This window comes from Mus musculus, chromosome 15 (genome assembly GCF_000001635.26).
Source record: "Mus musculus strain C57BL/6J chromosome 15, GRCm38.p6 C57BL/6J".
Lineage (NCBI taxonomy): Eukaryota > Metazoa > Chordata > Mammalia > Rodentia > Muridae > Mus > Mus musculus.
Genome location: NC_000081.6, coordinates 96,571,202 through 96,593,534, shown reverse-complemented (window position 1 = coordinate 96,593,534; position 22,333 = coordinate 96,571,202). Strand labels below are relative to the sequence as shown.

The following is a 22,333-nucleotide window of genomic DNA, read 5'->3' as shown; positions in this document are numbered from 1 at the left end:
CTTGTGTGAGGAAGTCAGAGGTTTTGTTTGTGGGCTAGAGTTCTCCTTTTTTTAATTAACAAGCATCTCGTTTTTCAGTTATTATGTTTTACCCAAGGACTGTAGAAATAATCTGTGTACGCTCCCACGACCCTTAAACTGCCATTTCTTGAGAGAGGTCTGCTGATGAGCCCAGTGTACTAAAACAAAGATGTAGGTCTGTTCCCATGTTGTCCTCGATAGTGGGAAACCCCCACACGTGAGAGGAATCGGGTGCAGAGAAAAAGAAATCAAATCAATTGCACAATACTCGGACTGAGGAGTAACGTCCGGGGGATAGGCCACATCATCTGGTGTACCTTTGGGCTGTGCGCTAGGGAGCAGAGCCAAGCAGTTCTGCGGAAGTCACAGGGTCGCTCACTTGAGGCCACCGACGTCTTGCTCTGCCACCCTGTCTGCAAAGCCACCTCCTCACCCGGATACCCGGCAGAATTCATGCCCTAGGCTACAAAGCCTTTCTTTCATGACCTGATCTTACAGCCCCACCACCTAAATGTCCTCATGTAGCTGCCTGGGTGTTTAATTACATCGCAGGTGCCGACCGGTACACTCAGTTAGACTCCGGGGAACATTTCATCCGATGGAAGAATTCTAGCGAGGACTTTATTTTATTTTATTTTTAGTATAGAGTAGAGTTTATTCAGGACATGGGGAGGGGGAGTTCAGAGGGTAGTAGAGGCAGAGAAAGGCAGAGAGAGAGGGAGAAGAGAAGTAGAGGCCAGCCATGACCATGACCATGTAGAGAGGGGGGGAAGAATGGGGAGAGAGAGGAAGCAAGAGAGAGAGGCAAGAGAGCTCTAGGGAGGATTTTAATTAAGCAGGCAGCTACCTTTAGATGCTAACCAGGAAGAGACCTTTGCCCTTCCAAAATGTTCTCACTACATAATACAATTCCATTTATTTTCTTTGCTATAGGATACTTCTGACTTCGGTGACACTGCTGTCTATATATTCAATAAACCTACTGCTGATCTGTTCCAAGGAAACCGGTAAGCTGAGACATGTGATGATGTTGAAGGCGGGATGCTCAGGACAATGTACGTTGTGCCATTTGCAGTGAGCTCTCCAGTGTACCTGTTTTTCTCGTTTGAGATGACCTTATTTTAAAGGCTCCGCTGCTTCCTTTAGGCCTCTGTAAACCTTGAACAAAGATGCAATGTTTTTCTGTGTTGGCTCCAAGGTCTTAAGTAAACAGACCTTTTATTCTCTTTGTGCGTATTCCAATGAGAAAATGTTACTCCCAAGGCATTGTGGGAGTGAGCGCGCTACCAAGGACGTCAAGTTCTCTGGGCAGTGTTAACACCTGAAGTGTTTATTTCCTATTCCTGGGACACTGGATTATGTTTGTAAGAGTTTGACTTTTACATTGGCTAAAGCCGCCTTGGCCAGCTGCTGTATATGGATGACTGGAATGTTCTGTAATAAATTCAGGGTCTAGTCATTATCTAGCTTAAACACCAGTCTCACATGAGGCTAAGCCAAGGTTTAATTATAGCCTGACCCAAATCGCTTCTTGTGAACCTTTCGAAATTGTGAGCTGCCATCAGGAAATATAAACGTTTTATTTTGCTTATTTTTGGTGGATTGGTTTAGAAATTTACTATTTATTTAAATGAGCTGGTTGGCCACTTGAGAATTTTGCAACAGCCAAAATTCTCTTCAGGCAGATTTATCTGCCCCTTTCTCTGGTCAGTTTTGTGTCTTTGAACTATATTTACACTTGATGAAAATTCTTGTGTGGTGACTAGTAAGTGACTGTGTTCTAAGTTTGCTGTTACTTTTAAAGCAGGAGGGATTAAAGGGATATCACAAAGATATTTCTGTTACATTTTGCAGAAGTGTTTGACCATTTCGTGCATTGATATAATGAATTTTAGTAGTTGTGGGGGCACCATTTTCCCCCTCTCTGCCCCTCCCCTTCCCACTGGAACCTTCCTTCCTCACCAGGTCCTCCTCTTTTATTTATTTATTTTTTTAATTTATTTATTGTTAAATGTAAGTACATTGTAGCTGTCTTCAGACATACCAGAAGAGGACATCACATCTCATTACGTATGGTTGTGAGCCTTCATGTGGTTGCTGGGATTTGAACTCAGGACCTCTGGAAGAGCAGTCAGTGCTCTTAACCGCTGAGCCATCTCTCCAGCTCCCTTTTGTGTATGTGGCCCACTTAATTCGTTTCATGCATAGTGGGAGATTGTTTACTGGAGCAAGGGCTGTTAGTGGCTACACCACTCAAGAAATGACCTGTCCCCCAACACCCATTCATTGCCAGTAGTCCCTCAGGGAAGCATGGGACGTCGTGGGTCCTCCACTGTCCAGCCTGAAATGTTCATGGGCCCATGAGCTCATCAGCTTTTGTGCTGTGAACAGGAGACAACACCTTGCCGCACCTCTCCCATCCTCTGGCTCTTCACTCTTCCCAGCCTTTCTTCCTGACATTTCCTGAGCCCAGGAGGAAGTGATATGATGCAGCTTTCCTATTGGAGGGCAAGCTCTCCACTGTGGCGTTTTCTCAGCACTTGAGCCCGTTGCTACTGTCTGCGTTAACCATGGCCAGCGAAAGCAAGAACCTTCCCTGATAAAGGCATTACTATCCTCCTGTGGTGAAGGAGAGCTGGGGTTAAAGTATAGGTGGGCTTCCCACTTCTAGCAGAAGATAATTCTGTTAGCCTAATCCATTCAGGTCTTTAATACCATATACCAGATCCATGAATAAGATTAGCTACCGTGGGAGCTCCCCGCAAGCCTCCCAGTATGACTTAATCTTTACTTGTAATATTCCTGAAACCTGCTTGACCAAGGAGAAACAGAGGTAGCACGTGACATTTAGAGTCAAGGTTCAAAATGACAGTGGCTTAACCCCTCCAGTGCCGGGGTTTGAGTTTGAGACAGGCACAGAGTAACGTCAAGAGTAGCCCTAGCTGCCTTGACTCTCGGCACCTTGTCATCTCGTGTACTCTCAAACTCAATTTGCGAACAGGCTGCATGGTGTATGAGAAGCTGGGAGAGCAAGTCTTCGGCACCACGGGGAAGCTGGTGATCTTCGGAGCCACCTCTCTGCAGAACACTGGGGGTAAGAAAAGCGGGTTTCCCTTGCGTGACTTGGTTCTGTGCGGTTATCATTGACTTCTCTAGCGCTGGTGGCTGGGCGTCCACGTGCGATTTAACGCAATCCGAACAGCGAGTGTCCTTGTTGCTTCTGTGGCACGTGGACAGTAGAGCAGAGGCAGGGTGAGACACGGCAGTGAGAACTGATGTCACCTGGGCTTGCAGAAGGTGGGCCTGGGAGCAGCTGCCTGGTAAGAAGAGCTGTGGTGTCGCCTTTCTAAACTTGTTCTCGTTCTCCTCCAGCGATGCTGAGCTACCTCTTCATAGTAAAAAACGAACTTCCTTCAGCCATAAAATCCCTCATGGGAGAGGAGGATGCATTTTCGTAAGCTTCTGACCTTTTTCTTTTCTCGTTTTCGGTGTGTAGCGTAACTTAACTGATTGCTTCGTTGGTTCTCAGGGGTCGCATTATCAGATAATTACATTATGATTCATACCAGTAGAAAAATACAGTTATGAAGTAGCAACGAAATAATTTTATGGTTGGGGGTCAACACATGAGGCACTGTTTCAAAGGGTCACAGGATTAGGAAGGTTGAGGACCGAGGGCTTAAATAAAGGATGACCAAATTTTTTTTTATGAAAGTTTTAGAAATAAAATTTCCCTAAGTTTGTTGTTTTTCTTTTGGGGGTTGAGGTGTGGAGGAAATATAAATAAAGACATAGAAAGGTGTGTATCTCTGGAATCATCTATCACCTTGAAAATGGTAGAGCCTGACCCCCCCCCCCCCCATATCTGTGTGCTGTGAAAGAGAGCACAGATGGAATGTTTGAACACAGCAGTACTGCATGCAGAGAAGAGAAACACCTACCTTCTCTCTTAAAGAAAGGTCCTGGCAGTTTGGGAGAGTTTAATGATGAACTTACATCATTAAAAATGTAGCTCACCCTAGGGAGCGCTGCCAGCGGCATTTGGCACCGCATTATGTTTTGCCCTCTTGTTTAAGGGTCCTTGTCAGCCTTGTCTCCATTTCCCTTCAAGGGAAACTGTAGAAGCTGTAGCTCTCCAACCCCCTCCACCCCCACCCCACCCCACCCCCTGTTGTATTCAAGGTCAAATTCAAAGGATCGAGGAGGGAGGGTGGCCTACCTGTGGCTACTCCTTTCTTGCTGATATCATACAAACAAAACAGAAAGAATTTTCTCTTTAAATGATTGATGGGACAAGTTGTAACCTGACAGAATGCCCCGTGCGTAGTTGGCTTTGAAGCCATGATTCATAAATAATTCATAGGAATGCTACATTTAGCCAGTGGGGAAGGGGAGCCCCTTCCATCAGTCACATGGGAATGAGGCAAATAGTAAAGTCACGGTGGGATCCACCATGTCATTTTCCAGTTGAAGACCATAACCTGGCCCTTCCCTGCCTTCCAGAGCCTGGTACGTCGATGGCCGAGTGTTGGTGGTGATGGTGACCTTTGGCATAATCCTTCCGCTGTGTCTCTTGAAGAACCTGGGTGAGCAAAGAAAGATCTGGCCTCTGTCACGGGCTGTCCAGTCCCCGACGAGTCGGGAGCGGAAAACGGACAGCTTTGCTTGCGTTCGTTAGGATAGGAGGAAGTAGACCGTAGACCGGAACTGTTAACGAGGGCTGGTGTCAACATGAGATCAAGAGCGTGGTGCAGCCCTCTGAGAAGCCTTTTCCCTGAGCTGGAGCGGGGAAGAGGAGGCTCTGGAACCAGAGTAGACTCAGCATTTTCAGTAGCACAGCTTACAGTCTTCTGTAAGAAAAGCCCAGAAAATGAAAATCTCCCACTAAGTTGCGTTGTCTTCTGTTTTGTTATTTGTCTTGTGGTATTGGGGATCAAACTCAAGACCTGATGTGTGCTACCCAAATGGTCCACTACTGAGTTACATCGCTACTCACTGTGAATTCAGAACAGGGTCTCCCTATGTCTTCAACTCAAGGTCTTCTGGCTTTTGCTGGCTTGTGGTTTTAAATATTCTGGTCATTTATACTTAGAGATTTCACATCTGATAATTGAGACTAAACAGAACTATTAGGAGTCGCTTTTCTGTTTAGAGTATAGCCAGGCTCAGTGACTTCCCCGTCGAAGGGAAAGTTTTAAAGTTTTTTTTTTTTTTTAAAAAGACAGACAATCTCCAAGTCATCCATTTGGTTTTGACATTTGTTTTTGTGCTTATATTTGGAGACAAGCATGCTGGGGCTTCGGGAATTTCATACAGTGCATAATGAAGGCAGGATCCCATCTGTCTGAAGGCTCCGAGTTGCATTTTTAAAATCTGGGCTAATTTCAGGCAAATTGTGTATTCAATTTCTTCCAAATATAGTTACAAGGTTTGGGGGTTGTTTGTTTGTTTGTTCGTTTTTATCCTGGGTTAGCTAAGACATGTCAGTCGCTTGCACGGTATGTATGATATTTACCAGTAGGCTTTTCTTAACTCCTTATCCCCCTGCTCTGGGTTTTTGTAGGCGAGTCTGCCCCTCTGGTTATGGTAAGGGAACAGTCCTTCCCCAGGGCTGAGAATAATGCAGGTCCTGGGAGGCTGTGTGCCACTATGGAGGTTGAGGTGACCACATTTCCCGGGCATTCCAAGAGGCATAAGACCCTCAAATGCCCTATTTCAGCACTTCTCAGCCTGTGGGTCATGACCCCCTTAGGAGGTCAAATGGCCCTTTCACAAGAGTAGCATATCAGACATCCTGCAGATCATATATTTACAATGTGATTCATACATAACCGTAGCAAAATTACAATTACAAAGTAGCAATGGAAATAATGTTATGGTTGGGGGAGGGGGTCACCACAACATGAGGAACTGTGATAAAGGGTTGCAGCATTAGGAAGGTTGAGAACCACTGCTCTGTTGTCCCCAGAAGCTCTTGTGTTGGCCTCTCCTTAAGAGAGGAGTTTATCAGTACCATTCGGGATTCCCATAGTGTGTGCACAAGAATGAGCTGTGGGGATGACCAAGGAGTAAGTGGGTTTGGTATTAAGGTGCACCAACATGGAGGCTGAGGGTCAAAGCCGGAGGCCCCCTTTCCCTAGATTTTAAGATCTGTGTCCTGGAAATAGGCCAGGTATTCCTGGAACCAAAATGCTAAGCCCTGCCATCCTGATCGTTATGATTTTGCCAAGTGAGCTAGCACTATCAAGTGATAGCATCTTGCTTTCACATGGACTCGTGGGCACATTGTCATCCCAGACTCTGCTTGAAGTAATGCCTACAAGAAATGAAGTCATGAAATTAATCGCTATTTTTATTTTTTAGGGTATCTTGGCTACACGAGTGGGTTTTCCCTAAGCTGCATGATGTTTTTCCTAATAGTGGTAAGTTCCGGAGGAAGCGCTCGCTGCGGGTTCTGACATTGTCGGAGGCCCTGGGGCAGTTGTTTGTGTCTTGGCTTTAATACAGTCTCCGTTGACTCTCCCGCGTCTCTCAATACCAGGTCATCTACAAGAAATTTCAGACTCCCTGCATGAGTGTGGAGCAGAACTCGACAGTCAGTGCTAATGTGACCGACGCGTGCACACCAAAGTATGTCACCTTCAACTCAAAGGTAAGCATTTTTGTTAAGGGCAGCAATGTGTCTTGTGCTTCTTGTGACCACCTGTTTAAGGTGCATGCTCCTTGAGAAAGAAGACAGCTCGTCCTTCCTCTGTGTGCTGTTCATTCCTACACCTTTGAGAAACCCACTACTCCGCTGCACACACGTGCGCCCAGTCACACCCTTTACCCTTGCATTCTCGTAACAATCCCTCCAGGTGATTGTCCCCTTCCTCCCCTCCTGTGTGGCTGGCGTGGGGGGGGTGCTCTGGCTAATCCCATCCTCAACCCACTGTTGCTGTAGGGAGGTTGTAGAGGGAACACTGCATTGGGTACGTAGAAACCTTCATACTATTGTGGTTTGGTTGGCAGAAGACTGTAGCCACCTCTGTAGTCAGTCAGACTTGGGTTGGAACCCTCAGGGGGCCTTCCAATGGCTGTGAAAATGAAGGTCCCATTTTCCTTTCACGGGTTCCTGTTGGAAGGTGTTTGGGACAGTTATATCACAAGATATGTTACTAGTTACTGTCCCTCAGGTTTTATTTTATTTTTGTTTGTTTGTTTAGTTTTAAGGTTTTGGTTTGGTTTGGTTTGGTTTTGGTATTAGAAGCTGAGTGTTTAAAAAAAAAAGATCTCTTCCAAGAAAATTTTCTTTCTTTACTCTAAAAATAATAGCCAAAGTAGAGAGTTATGGAACTCTCTACTAATTTTATTTTATTTTTTTTAGATACCATTTTTTGTTGGTTTCAAAACAGGGTCTCACTATGTAGACCAGGCTAGGCTTGAACTCGGAGATCTGCCTGCCTCTGCTTCCCTCTTGCTGGCTGGGATTAAAGGTGTGCACCACCACCTCCCGGTTTGCATGCCGTCTTTTAAGTGTGCATGAAGCAAATCAGGTCAATTCTTGAAGGATGTCAGAGCAGCAGTGCCCTGTCCTCTAATCTCAGCTGCATTGGGGACCCACGTACCTGACTAGCACAGCATCAACATAGTGTCCCTGTGCTGGGGTATGCGACACTCACCGTGGGAGCCGGGCCTACGTCCCTTGATCAGAAGAGCCCTGTGTCTCTGCTGGATAAGCCTTCTGAGAATTGCGGCTCATATCTGAAGACCATAGTCCTCTTAATCCTCATATAAAACCAGGATTCTGAGGAGCAGGCTGATAATAAGTCAGCCCTAAGACAGCAGCGTGATCTTTGTGGTCAAAGGTATCTCTCCTGAGTGTGTTCTTTTTCCTTCCTCTAGACGGTGTATGCTTTACCAACCATCGCCTTCGCGTTTGTCTGCCACCCGTCCGTCCTGCCAATCTACAGCGAGCTCAAAGAGTAAGACTCACTGCACTTTTATACCTAGTTCATTGTCACCCCCTCCGACCTATGGGCAAGTTTCGTGTGACAGTGAACAGAGACTCATTCAGTTTCAATGTCCACTGCTGTCCTGCCGGTCTCGAGCAAGCCCTGTGTTAAGGAAGCTCCAGAATGGGGAGTAGTATCTTTGGCTATAAATTAAGAAAGTAATAAGCTATGTGTCCTTAGTTAATTAACTAGTCGTGTGTGTGTGTGTGTGTGTGTGTGTGTGTAGTGTGTGCATGCATGCACCAATGGCTCCCATTCCCATTGTGAGATGTCCCTTAGCACTTGGCAGGGTTTCTTCTTGAGTGTTTTTGACTCTCCTAGTTAACAGATACATGGCTAAATTGAAGGGCCTACATCTATGTACACACACCTTGTTCTTCCCGGATGGTCCTACACTTTAATAAGTATATTCTTTTATTCGTTGTGTGTGTATGTAATTTTTTTAGTGAGTAGTCAGTATTTTATTTGTGACCCCCTTTTACCGGGTCCTTCCCAGTGTTCCTGTTTTTCCCCATGACACCTTTCTTATCTGACAGCCTAACGGAATGCTGTGGCTATGGTATAAAGCGACACAGGCTGGACATTCTTTGTTTGGTAGCTCAGCTTGAAGGGTCATCCCAACCCCAGGCTAAGCCTGGCCTGGGAGCTGGAGCCCGATTCCCTTTTAGCCGAGAGCTCTTGAATGCTTGGAGACAGCCCAGGTGTACCTGAGGCTAAGCCAAACCAGAACCCAGTCACTCACCTCTCGGGCTAGGAGAAGAACACTTGGATTTTCATGTACATGGTCACCATGGGAAACCAAAGCAACCACAAATATCTTCTTAAAACTCTCCTCCTTTCAGATGAGCATATGATCCGCTTTTAAAAGCACCTGGAAGGGCACTCAGGAGTACTCCCCGGCTCTGCCTCACAGCACCCGGTTGTTATTAAAGAATGACTCTAAGCCACATCACTGCAGGGGGTCAGCTGTCAGGGGATGCATTAGCCTGAGCAAAGCTACTCTCTGGTTCAGGGTGACCCTGACGCTTTAAGTCAGCAATATAATTTTAAAAAATTCTCTTGTCTTTGTTTTTAGCCGGTCACAGAAGAAAATGCAGATGGTTTCCAACATCTCCTTCTTTGCTATGTTTGTCATGTACTTCCTGACGGCCATCTTTGGGTACTTGACGTTTTATGGTAAGTTACTTCCGCTGGCCATGCCTATCTGTACTTAAGAACAACGGGAAAACGCAACACTGAAGTAACTTTCCATTGAAGCCAAAGAGTAAACAAAAGATCCATGTTTTCTGTTCTGGTTTTGTGTTTTGTTTTTCCTTATAGCAAATGACAATGGTTTCTTCCATGTTCGTTCAAGCTGTATAGCATAATGATTACTGAAAATAATAGAAATGCTTTTTTCCCCCCTCTGGAGCTTTGTTCTTCAGAGAAATTGCATTTTAGAAGCATGCCATCTTAGGGAAATTTAAAATGACATCAGAGAAGGCTTTTCCTACTTGACACTGCAAACTGGGTCAGACTCCATTAATAGAAAAGAGAGAGAGAAAGTGAGACACTCTGAAAGTGAGAAAGAGCGGAGCCCACACTCATGACAATCAACGTTAATTAAAAATAAAGCACCTAATTGTTCGCCGGAACTTGGTGCCCCGCAGGGAAGCAAAGCGATGACATAAGGAAGAAGCAAAAGTTGAGAGAGAAAGTGCTTCCTGTTCGTGCCGCAGGCCCTGTCAGGATGGCAGCTGGCCTTTCCTGCCAGGGGCTTCTCACCCACGGCCTTGTGGTTTTGAGAGCTATTTAAATAGATTCTATTATCCTTTCTATCGAATGCTTCCCCTCACCATGGAGTAATCTAAAATTTAAACAGGTTTACAGGTTCCTTTAGCCTGGAGAAGGTCATTGATTTCAGAAGCGTCTGGATAGCACTGCCAAATGAGTTGGTAACCATCGCCTTTCCTGTTTTTATAAAAATGCCGTTCTGGGGTTTCCTGTACCTCAGGGCTGAGTGGGGAGGGTAGAAGAGAGAGCTAGCATCTGCAGCCTGAGTGACCTTGTTCAAGTTATGAGTACATTTTTTTTCAACGGGAGCAGAACCTTGGTCCGTTTATATGGTTAGAGGGGGAATCCCAGCTATTTATAGGTGGCTAATGCCTTTTGATGTGGAGAGCCGTGAGCAATTGCCATCATGAGCCTCCGCTGTGCCTAACTGGTAAACAAGTAATGTGCGCAGGTGCAAGAGTAAATTCGTGCCAAGTTACTGCCCATCCCAGGGCGTAGTAGTGGGGTAATGAGTGAGCAGCTAATCAGGAGCTGACATGTCACATGGACGAGTATATAAGCAGCAACATTTTCCTTGTTCGTGGTTATTCTTCTTTCGCCTATGCAATCAATGCTCTCCCAATAAACGTGTGCAGAAGGATCCTGTAGCAGCATCGTTCTTCCTGGCCAGTAGAACGCTTGTAAGAGTTGGTGCCGAAACCCGGGACGAGAAGACCTGGGACGAGAAACCCGGGACGAAAAGACCTGGGACGAGAAAACCTGGGACGAGAAAACCCGGGACAGGACGGTTACCATCACTGGCGCAGGGAAGATCCCTCATTCCGGAACCAGAACTGCGGGTCATGGTAATGAAGTGTTCCCGTAAAACAGACTGTTGAGAAGGATCCAGCGTGGATTCAGAACTCTTCAGCTGGGGAATGGTGGTAATGAAGTGTTCCCGCAACACAGACTGTTGAGAAGGATTCAACTTCGTGGATTCAGAACTCTTCAGCTGGGGAACAGGGGTACCCGTAAGTAAAAGGAAATTAATGTGAGTCTCTGAGAGGTATGCTTTCTTACGCAGTAGGTCCGGTACTTGTTGTTAGGGTGGTGTTGCTTGCTTTCTTTCTTAGCCTTGATATTATGCTATTGCCTTAATTTTTCATCACCCTGGACACGAGTGTATCTGCTGGGGGTAGCTCGGTAGACACATAAGATCATAAAGCAAGTGTAGATAAACTTGTGGATCGACCTTGGGGCTAAGAACCTCACATAGATAAGTGAGTACCTCAAGGATGCTTTATCCAGGACAAGAAATGTGAGCTAGCTGTTAAGGAAGGGCAATGACTTTTGCAGGAGCACCAGGGAAGCATATCAGAAACAGAGAGAAAGGAAAAAGAAGGCACGTGCAGAAAAATAAGTAAGAATTATATATTTAAAAAAATGAAAATAAGGTATTTCAGAGCTCTCCTAGGGACAGAAGAAAAACGGGAGACGTCCTGCTCTGGCTCCTATGGAGATATTTTTAGCTTTGGATATTTGTGTCTCTTTGAGACCCCAAGTTTTATTCCCTGTCTGGCTATTGTCTGTTTTTGGTGTATGATTATTGTTTTGTGTTTTATGTTGAAAAATATAACTGGTTACGGACCTTCTGTTCGGGGATTTGGAGAGAGATTAGATTCTCCTTGCTGGGATGTCCTATTTTCACTGATCAAGCTGAATTTGCATGGGATAGAGATATGCTGCTTGATCAAGGTTGATTTGCACAACAACAGACAGGATATCCAGTGCAGGTATTTGAGCAGGTGAATCAGATTGCCATAAGGGTGTGGAAATCATTGCCCACCGGTGTTGACAGTGTTGTAGAACTCCAGAGAGACAATGAGGCACTGAATCAGGTGAGAGAGGAGCGCTCTCAATTGGTTTGGGAGAGAGGGTCTGTTTGTGTTTCCTCAGGATCATTGACAACAGCTGCAGGTCCCGGAGAGGCTGACCAGAGCAATTCAGGGCAGGTGGAGCTGTGAGGACGTGGATGTTCCTGTGGCTGGAGGTGCTCCCGCTAGTGAAAACTGAAGAGCTCCGTGTTCCTGAAACCTATGCCGTTGACGAATTCGGGTGTTTCCTCAATTCTTTACATCTAACGCCAGATTTTAAGCCTTAATGGAACTCAAATAGCATCCATCATTGTTGGCAATTTTACCTCTGCTTTTTCTTACTTTAAGGAATGGGTGGGGGTAATTTTGTTTGCTGCTGTGGGCTTGTGTCCATGCTCTGGTTGGTCTGCAAGCTCAGAACCCAAAACAAAACAAAACCGTGACAAGGTCGTTATCACTCAAGCACTTGCAGCCATTGAACAAGGGGCCTCCCCTGAAATTTGGCTATCCATGCTTAAGAATTAATTGACATCTGAGTTCTCTGCTCTTGTGCTCCTCGGTTCTGTGGAAAATGAGAGAGACTCAACAATTAAAGCTCGCCTTAGGCCATACTCAGCTCTTGCACCCCTAGAGGCTAGACTCATTGCACAGGGACGAGTGAGTAGGTCGTTGACTCTTATGGATTGTTGGGCTAAGCACCGCATAGGAGTCGCTCAGAGGTTTGGGCACTCCTAGAAGACAAGTCGATTTGCATGAGGGTTGAGTGTCCAAGTGTCCCTCCCCTAGGAAAAACGGCACGGGAGCAGGTCAGGGTTGCTCTGGGTAAAAGCCTGTGAGCCTAAGAGCTAATCCTGTACATGGCCCCTATTTCTGCACACTAGGGATTCGACCTCTATCTTCATCCATTAAAGAGTGGCTTGCGTTTTAATAAAATAAAATGGGGGAGATGTGGAGAGCCGTGAGCAATTGCCATCATGAGCCTCCGCTGTGCCTAACTGGTAAACAAGTAATGTGCGCAGGTGCAAGAGTAAATTCGTGCCAAGTTACTGCCCATCCCAGGGCGTAGTAGTGGGGTAATGAGTGAGCAGCTAATCAGGAGCTGACATGTCACATGGACGAGTATATAAGCAGCAACATTTTCCTTGTTCGTGGTTATTCTTCTTTCGCCTATGCAATCAATGCTCTCTCAATAAACGTGTGCAGAAGGATCCTGTAGCAGCATCGTTCTTCCTGGCCAGTTGAGCGTGCGCAAGAGTTAGAGGGGGAATCCCAGCTATTTATAGGTGGCTAATGCCTTTTGAGTAAAGAAAAATTCGATCTAATGAGTTTTTTTTTTTTTTTTTACTATATCCTCCAGTCCTTTTTCGGAAGCCAATGGCACCATGATGGGGGGCGGAGGAGGGGCAGTGATCGCAATCTGATTTTCTCGCCCACAACCTTGAGACTGTGGCAGTGAGAAACTCTGGAGGAGAGTCGTAAGGGTGGGTAGTGACTCACAGGAGTGAGCACTCTCACTCCCTTCTCAGGCTTCCCTCTGGGTATCCACCGCCTTTGAAATGACACATTGTATAGTTGTGAGGTGAAGGAAAAGCAAGTCTGTTCAGATACTAATGTATCTATGGGAGAACTGGACACAAACGGAAAGAGTTCTCTTCTGATGGCGGCTGAGCTAGCTTGCCTGCTGCTTGACCTCCAGAAGTAGAGGTGGAAGAAGGAGCGGGTTGGAAGGAAAGAGGGTTTTGTGGCCCATGGTTCCTGCAGGGAGTCTGACATTATTTGGTATGAGCTTCCAGTGCGAAAAGGCACTAGGAAGGGCCTCATGCTGCCCCATACGTGTTCGTTTATACAAACAAAGCTTCCCACTCTAGACAGCGTCTTCTATTGGGAACTTCAGATCCTACGTAGCTGATAGCACATGGCTCCTATGGACACTTCTTTGAATTTACAGATTGTTCAAAACCTTGCCTTCTATCTTAGTCAGGGTTTCTATTGCTGTGACGAAACACCATGACCAAAAGCAAGTTGGGAAGGAAAGGGTTTGTTTATCCAGCTTACACTTCCACATTGCCGTTCATCACCAAAGGAGGTCAGGACAGGAACTCAAACAGGGCAGGAACCTGGAGGCAGGAGCTGATGCAGAGACCATGGAGGGTGCTGCTTACTGGCTTGCTCCTCATGGCTTGCTCAGCCTGCTTTCTTATAGAACCCAAGGCCACCAGCCCAGGGATGGCCCCACCCGCCCTCCCCCACTGAACACTAATTGAGAAAATGCCTTAGAGCTGGATCTCGTGGAGGCCTTTCCTCAAGGGAGGCTCCTTCCTCTCTGATGGCTCTAGTTTGTGTCAAGACGACACAAAACCAGTCAGCATACCTTCCTGGCTCTTATAGAGTCTTGCTTATTTAGGTGAATGGCAATTTGAGGGTCTCCTTAAAAACCCCTCTGACTCGCTCTCGTTTCAGAAAAGGTGCAGTCAGATCTCCTTCACAAGTACCAGAGCACAGGCGACATTCTCATCCTAACCGTGCGGCTGGCCGTCATCGTGGCCGTCATCCTCACCGTGCCTGTGCTGTTTTTCACAGTAAGTAAAGGGCCTTCCAGTGGTAGGGGAAACCCTAGGCTTTGGGTGTTCTCTCTGACTTCAGGATCCTCTTCAGAGAAAGCCTGCCACAGGTAGCTTTTCTGGCCATCAACACTTGTCTCAGTCCCAGCCTCTACCCTCTTAGACAGCAAGTGGGATCCTTGCGTTAGTGTGGCTTCTAGAGACTGGGTCTGCATTCTGAGCTTCTACTCTTCTGTTTTTACAAGAATACTCAGTCCTACCTTTCCATAGGGACCACTCCACTGGAAATCACCCAACCCAAAGGGAAACTTACTATTTCTTAAGGCTTGGGGCCAAGGCCCCATAACTTCAGACTAGTAAGGGGTTGCCGAGCATTAAGAAGATACTTGAGAAATTCCATGCACCAATAAATGGATTTCTTCTGAGGGTGGAGGTCAGCCCGCCATCTGGAATCTCTGCTTTTGCTGCAGGTTCGATCATCGTTATTTGAGCTGGCCAAGAAGACAAAGTTCCACCTGTGCCGCCATGTCTTGGTGACCATCATACTCTTGATCATTATCAACCTGTTGGTGATCTTCATCCCCTCCATGAAGGATATCTTTGGAGTCGTAGGTATGGCTTGTACGATCCTTTTACAGCGTCCTGAAGCTCTTTGGTTCACGCTCTCCAATAAAGGCCCTGAACAACTGTTTTCTTGATTTACAGGAGTCACGTCTGCTAATATGCTCATTTTCATTCTTCCTTCGTCTCTTTATTTAAAAATCACGAACCAGGACGGAGATAAAGGCACTCAAAGAATTTGGGTATGTCTCTTGCCAGACCACTCTTAATTTTTTCTGATTAGTTTCCCATCTAAATTTGCAAGTAAACCGCCTCCCCTTGGGAGACCCAAAGCTTCAGGTCAGAACCCTACCCATCCTCCCAGGAGCTTTTCCAGTGTTGCTCTGACTGGGCCTTTGCCTGTGTTCTCACCCAGGGCATGGCTAGGAGAATGAGTGTTTACCCTCCTGTGTCTCTGTAGAACAGCGCCTTGTCTTTAGCAAGATAGGAAGTGATTTCTCACCATCTGGCTCCCTAACACGACCCAGGTCACAGGCAGTGCGGTTTTTTATGATTTGGAACAAGCAGATCTGGATTCAGAACCACCTTTCTATATTGGGATTGTTTGTGGATCTGCTGCAGTTCACGGGCATCTTGAAGGTTAGGTATGCTTGGACAGTGAGGGAATGGGGATAAAGTGGCTCGGTCTGGTCTGGAGAACCATTTTGTTTGGCTGAAGAGAAGGCTTCTCAGCTGCCTCCCAGATAATGTAGGTACTGCAGTCACATGGCACACATGTCACCTTAGTCTCTGGAGCCAGAGCAGAGGAGCAAGCAGGACAGATGGTTCACTGTGCACTTGGGAAGGGATCACCAATGCTAGTAGAACCTTAGTTCCCTGAGAGAATCATCCTTCAAGCCACGAGAAACAGGTCCCAGGGCAGGACATTCCCCAACTACTACCGAAGCTACAAATAGTGGAGGGCCTATTGCCCATGACTTCTGTAGGCTTATCCAGCCCCTCCTATAATAAAACTGGGTCTCCCAAAGAGCACCGGACAGGAGCTCTTCTTGACCAGGACTATGGCGTGTTAGACCAACCAGCCACACCATTGATCACTGTTTCCTTAGTTCTGGCTCCCTTCCAGTTTCCAGTTAAGCCCCTGGCTCTCATGAGCTCCCCTAGCCCCAGTCCTCAAAGTTTGTGGGAAGCGTAATCAAGTTGAAGTGGGTGTGCACGCAAATGTCCCCCGGGCGCTGGACTGACTGATCCACGTTTGGCCCTCATCGACCTTTCTTTCCAATCACTTAGTTTTGCCCTGCTGTCAATATCCTGAGTTCAGATCAACGTATACTTCACTTTTACAAGCAGAGATGTTGGTTTCTTTGTGATGATGTGGATTGATGGGTAATGGCTAACAAAACTAGCTGGTTAGGTCTCCCAAAGCTTTTGTGAGTTGCTGGTTTTTGGTTTTTTGGTTTTTGTTTTTATTTTTTTGAGACAGGGTCATACATACTCTGTAACTCTAACCATGGCTGGCTTGGAACTCCCATATAGACCAGGCTTATCTGGCACTCACAGGGATCTGCCTGCCTTCGCCTGCCAAATGCCAAAACTAAAGGCGCACACCACCACACCCAGCTTATTAGGCTGAGACCTTTGTAGAGAGGAGCTCCTAAGGAGACCCAGGCATTTGTAGCATGCCGACACCCGAGATGACCCACAAGCCAAGAGCAGCACCAGATCTGCGTGCTGTCTGCCCCTTGTGTGGGATGACATGCACCCAGTTTTAGAAGAAAGTCTTGAAAGTTCAGCCACGATCATAACGAACTTCAAATACCAAATAACACTATGGAGGAGGGTGGAGGTTTCGATTCTTTCCTGGTGCGTGTGCGCGCGCGCGCGGTGTGGGGGTAAGAGTTGGGGGTGGGTGGAGTGATGTTGGCCATGTTGGAAATAACCCATGTCTCCTTGCTGCAGGCGGCCCTTTTCTTGGGCTTGGGGGTGTTGTTCTCCTTGATCAGCATCCCTCTGGTCATCTACGACTGGGCTTGCTCCTCTGGCACCGACGAAGGCCACTGAAGCCCGCAGCCACACCCAGCATCCGCCCACACCCATCCAGCCCCCATCAGCAGCCCACCGCCACTTCTTTTGCAAGTTTACAGAAACAGAAACGCACAGGGTTCCTCTCGGGTTGCCACACAGAGACTCACTGCTTCTAGAAGGACCCGCGTCCTCTCGGGACCTACACTTTGGGACCGTGGATTTCTGCTTCTCCAGATTTCGTGCCGCCATCTTGTCCAGCCCTTCCCACAGTTCTCCTCCCGTCTCCTCATTGTTGTGGCTTCTCTCTCTCTCCCTCTCAGAACTATGGAAACACGATCAACAGTTGTCTTCACTTGTTAGATACCCAGCTCCTGAAATCGTTTTCCTAACTGACGCTCCGCTCACGCTGTCTGCATCTTTTTAGAAGAAGAGAAAATAATCTTGAATTGTATATATTTATTTTGCTTTACAGAAAAAAAATAAGGTTTCAGAAAAAAAAAAAGGTTTCATAAATAATTTGCCTATTTTGGTTAACATAGCACACAGGGATAATCCTTTTGAGAGACAGGTTGCGTGCCATGGCTGCATCTGAGCATGCCCAATATTTGAGGCAGCTCTGATCACCCGACATGGACTGTCCGAGGGCTGCTGGTACTCCATCCTGCTCCCATGTGGAGCGATTCCCTGGGAGGCTTGGGCACGGCGCCTCTGTATATATATATTAATTATATATTAAAACAAACACTCCGGAGATCTCAGGAACAATGGTTTGTTTCCCTCTTGGCATCTGGCATCACAGTTACTCTAGGCTGAGTCACCTGCCTGAGGTCCCTTGGTTCCCATGATGACAAATGAGACTGCCCAAATGCCTAAGGACGTACTCCTTAGCCAGACCACCTTCAGCCCACACCCGTATTGTTGAAGGGGGAAATGATTTGTTAGTTTATAAGCCCGGCAGCATCGAGTCATGTCCACCAGCTTTCTGCAACAGAGATGAACATGTACCTAAGGACGGCCTGGGATAGGTCAGCCTGTTTTATACTGGGTACTTTACTTTAATGGAGTCTTTGAAAGACTTGTTTTATATCTATAAATCTAGGTTACTACAAATAGGAGATTTTTGTACCTTAAATAAGCCTCATTTCTAGTCTCCATCAACTCTCCATCCAGTCCTGAAAGTAAGTCTGCCCCGAGAGAGGACCGCTGAAGTCACTGTGTGTCCCCTCTTGCCTCAGCTGGGGACGGCAGGAGGACCCTTCCTGCCTGTGATTGTTTTTTCCCTTTTGTCCCATTATGCCTGTCCCATGTGACCCAGGCAAGAGGGCAGAGTTGCCCATCCTCTCGCCAGTCCCTCCTAAGGGGAGCAGAGGGGAAACTTCAAGGAGACTGAAAACTGTTTCAGAGATGGCAGCTCAGCATGCCGTAATGATGGGGATATCTGTGGATGCCCATAGCTAAGCTACAGTAGGTGAGGCGCGCGCGCGCACGGTGACCGCTCTCTGCAAAAGGCCTGAATTGCAGCCAGTTGTATCCTGGTTGAAAGTCTCAGATCCAAATACTCACTGAGCACAGATTTCTCATCTGGGGGTGAGTAGAAGCTAACAGAGGAGGCCCAGACACTTAGCTATAGACGCTATACCTCCCGTCTGACACCCCCCAGAGGTTTTTCAGGAATCTCACGAGAGTCACGCAGAGATGTCCCTTACCACACTGAAGTCCCCGCAGACAGGGTTAGGCATCAAAGTACCTGCCACCATGCTCCTGGGGAAGAAAGAAAATCTGTTTTCTGCATTGCTTCGCTTGTTCTCATACTGCTCCAGAGTTCTGTCCTCCTCGTTCAGGCAGCTGACCACAGGTCCTAGACAGGAAAAAGGGTAAAAACCCACAGCCGCCTCTACCCTTTGCCCTAACGCCTCCCATGTCACAAGAAATGACCACCTTTGTAGCTCTGTTTGTACTGTTTAAAAAATACATCAGTTTAGTTTGCAAGCTGCACCCCCCCCCCTTGCTGGTGTCCCCCTTATCCTGTAACAGTTCAGTTTTACATTTGCAAAGTGAATCCAAAAACGCACTAACTCTGGGATGTGTTGCGATTTTTGTTTGTTTGTTTGGACCTCTGGATTTTGTGTTGGTAAAACTAATGTATTATTTGCAGCATATTTATTTGCAGGAAGCACATTGCTGTTGATCTCTGTGATATGTGGGTTTCTTTTTTTTTTTAAACCCTCTTTGTGTACCTGAGTTTGTTTGAATATAAGGGATCTTACTGTCATTTGTTAGGTACCACTGAGTAATTCCATAGTTTCTGTGGTAATTCACTGTAGAGTGGACTGTTCTCGCTCTCGTTCAGAATAACTGGCAGCCAAAACATTACCTGTATCACAGATGTTAAGTAGCACTCAACAGCACAGTCAAATGTAACAGGTACTTTTCTGCTAAATTAGTAGACTCAAGCATAGTAGGCCTTCGCCGAGGGAAACCGAGTTTCCCTTCAGCACACAGGCTCTCCACACTGTTGACCCAGGGCCAGTTTCATACTTTGGGTTTAGCACTGTTCTCTGGTTCTTGTAACACAGAATACTGTAGATTCCTAGATTAGTGTTGCTTGTTAGAAGTAGAGTTTGCAGAGTGTGTGCAGGTAAGAAAACCTACTCTTTTAGGCCTGGACTAGGCCTGGTCACAGGGAGACCATATTCCAAAGCTCTGTAACCCGGAATGGATTTTTCTTCATTGGATTAGATGTGGGGGTTAGGCCCCCAGGCAGCTGGAAAAGAATGTGGAGCTGTAATGGAGTGACAGGACTGTGGAAGAGCCAAGTTCCCAGAGAGACTGGAGGTGGGGTATGTTGGAATCACTAGGAATACCCCCACTGCATCTCTGCCACGGGTCACCTGCTGGGTAGTGGGGTCAGGGCTCCACCACAGTGGCCTGTAGCAAAGCCCCCCCCCCCAAGACTAGAGAGGCTAAGTTCAAAACCCTGAGTGTAGGTGGTGGTCAAAGAAGAGGAGTTCTTAGGGCTCCCCTCCTTGCCTGCAGTTTTAACTTTATAGCTCTCCCAGGTACCAGCTTTGGGGCCAGCACACGGCACTCTCATTGTCTCCCGTGCTGGTAACCATGGCTTCACTGCTTGGTGATCAGGTGAAAAGTACAAAGGCTCTCGCTCCTTCCTGAGTACTTATGGACCCTGCTGAGGGACATAAGGGCGTCAGGGTGGCTTGCAGAGGACTAAGGTCTGTGGTGGGATGCCTCACTATAACAATAATTATGCCAAGCATTCAAGCCCTCAAGCTGGTGTTTCTCAAACTGTGCACCCTCAAGGCAGCAGCATGAACCTCATCTACAGACTTAACCAGCAAAGTGTCAGCCTCACCAGACTCAGTGGATAAATCGAGCTGTCCTCAGCAAGTCTCAGGTCTAGCCTCCAGGTGAGACCTGTGATTTCAAGCTTGGGTACCACTCTAAGCTTTCTCCGGTCAGCCCATCCTCGGAAGGCGATTGGTTCCCGGGGTGAGGAATGAGAGCCAGGTAGGGTAGGAAAGGACCCCAGCCAGTGTGTGCAGGTTCAGGAAAGGGAGGGCGTCGTGTGCAGCCCCTACTACCTGTGTTCTTTCCTGCTGCCAATGCATTGCAGAGTTGTGAGTGGATCTTGGGGGTGCTCACACTTTAGGGAACCCAGCCCGAGGCACTAGTCTTATTTTCTTGCAGCTGCGAAGATTCCAATTGAGGCTTTCAGAAAATGTAGGTAAATTTTTAAAAATGCCTTTTGTAAATGCGGTCCTGAAGGCACTGCTGAGTTTTCAGGGGACCGTGTCCATGGTGGGGTAGAATTCAGTCCCGGCGCTGCAAAATAGAAAATATTGATACGCGGAGTGTTCTAGTACCAGGTCTGTACTGCTGAGGGAGCTTCGAGGGGAGCCGAGCCTGGTCCGTCTTGGGAGTACAGTGTGAAGCGACATCGTTGGACTAGGGCAGCGTGGGGAGGTGTGATCGTCTGTGTGGTTTATACTTGAGAGCAGAGCCTCCATTAGTCCGATTAGAACCAGCGAGGCTTTGAGAATGGTACTGCCTATTCAAGGGAGCATCCAGGCACTCTTAGTTTGCAATGTTACAATGTTTCTCTCTCAGGACCGCAGGTCTGAGACTCCTTCTGAAACAGAAAGTTGTCCTCTAAAACGCAGTGAATTGCTGGTAATACTAAAAGACTTAGGGCTTCAGGTGGGGTTGGGGTTAATGACTGAAAGCAATGCTAAGTCTGAAGGGGTGGGTCCGTGGGGAACAAAGCTGCTTTCCAAGGGACGCAGGTGTTTTAGGACTTTCCCGAGGAAGAACCACAAAGCACCGGGCCTATCTGTACACAGGCTTGAAGAATCTATGCAGCAGAGGCTCACTTTAGGAATCCTTCCTTTGTATGTAAATATGTTGTAAATACATAGGAGGCTGTATATTTTTGCAGGTGAAATAGAGGTCACTAGTATTCTGCATATAAGAAATCCATGTTCTCAGATATGTTAGTGGATTTGTTTGGGAGGTAGAAGAATTTTACCTTCTTTCCCATAGTTCTGTCAATGTAAATCTGGAGTCTAAAACCTTAATTGTTTGGGGGGAAATAAAAAGAACTGTCTGGGGAAAAAACTACTCTGATTCCTTATGCTGGTACTACTATCTGTTGTCTAAATGCTACAGATAAAGATGATTTAGGGGAAAAAATCATTGTCATATAGAAACAGACGTGCCCAAAATAAGAATTTTTCTCTGCATTACGTTTTTTCACTGTTAACGTTGATGCTATTGCATAGAGTTTGTGAAAATCAAAGTTAGGGAGGGTTTGGTTTTGTTTTTTTTTTCCAAAATGGAATTGCTGTTTCCCAAACTTTGGGATCCTTGAAGGGAGAGCTGAACATTAATATGAGCACGTATTTGAAGGAGAACATGTGTTATTTTTAAGCCTTTGAAGGTCTTGCATGTCTGCCTTTTAGTGTTGATGCCAACCTAGACTGTCTCGTCTGTTTCCCCCCTCCCCCACACACTTAAATCATACTCGTCGGTACGCAGTGCAGTCTCTAGAGTCCAGTGTGTCTTAGATCCCCATCTGACTCAGTACATGTAGCACACCACTATTTTACTAATGTAAAAACCTTGTAAGTGATTTCGGGTGGGCATCCAAAGTGAACCACAGGTAACAAAACCTGCCCGTTCACTGTCCGTCACATAAAGTTGGGTATTTTTTTTTCCTTCAGGGTGTGGTATAAATAAAAAAAAATGTAAGAAATTATGTTCTATAAATGCAGTGTTAACATAGTTTTCAAACATTAAAATGTGAATTAAAGTACTTCCGAGTCTCGTATGATTCCCCAGGAAGCAGTACTAAAAGGCTTCTCAGACAATTAAGAGTGGCCGGGGAGGGCTGGAGAGATGGCTCAGCAGTTAAGAGCACTGACTGCTCTTCCAGAGGTCCTGAGTTCAAATCCCAGCAAACACATGGTGGCTTACAACCATCTGTAATGGGGTCCCATGCACTCTTCTGGTGTGTCTGAAGACAGCTACA

General features: G+C 46.6%; 1 protein-coding gene and 1 long non-coding RNA gene across 8 annotated transcripts in view; both read left to right on the top strand.

Moving 5' to 3' along the window:
* Slc38a1 (solute carrier family 38, member 1) overlaps positions 1–22,117 on the top strand; it is a 72,021-nt gene extending 49,904 nt beyond the window's left edge. For all 7 annotated transcript variants that reach the window (XM_030248259.1, XM_030248257.1, XM_030248258.1 and 4 more), the window contains 12 exons: positions 955–1,028; positions 3,023–3,115; positions 3,394–3,475; positions 4,525–4,607; positions 6,385–6,443; positions 6,563–6,673; positions 7,906–7,985; positions 9,091–9,191; positions 14,102–14,220; positions 14,673–14,814; positions 14,908–15,005; positions 16,723–22,117. In XM_030248259.1, the coding sequence (XP_030104119.1) occupies positions 955–1,028; positions 3,023–3,115; positions 3,394–3,475; positions 4,525–4,607; positions 6,385–6,443; positions 6,563–6,673; positions 7,906–7,985; positions 9,091–9,191; positions 14,102–14,220; positions 14,673–14,814; positions 14,908–15,005; positions 16,723–16,824 (1,144 nt within the window). In that variant the 3' untranslated portion in view covers positions 16,825–22,117. The remainder of the gene's footprint in view (positions 1–954; positions 1,029–3,022; positions 3,116–3,393; positions 3,476–4,524; positions 4,608–6,384; positions 6,444–6,562; positions 6,674–7,905; positions 7,986–9,090; positions 9,192–14,101; positions 14,221–14,672; positions 14,815–14,907; positions 15,006–16,722) is intronic.
* On the top strand, positions 11,771–13,566 carry Gm32457. The gene is made up of 2 exons (XR_384396.2): positions 11,771–11,882; positions 12,999–13,566. It is a non-coding gene; the product is annotated as a predicted gene, 32457 (long non-coding RNA).
* Positions 22,118–22,333: the final 216 nt, after the last annotated feature.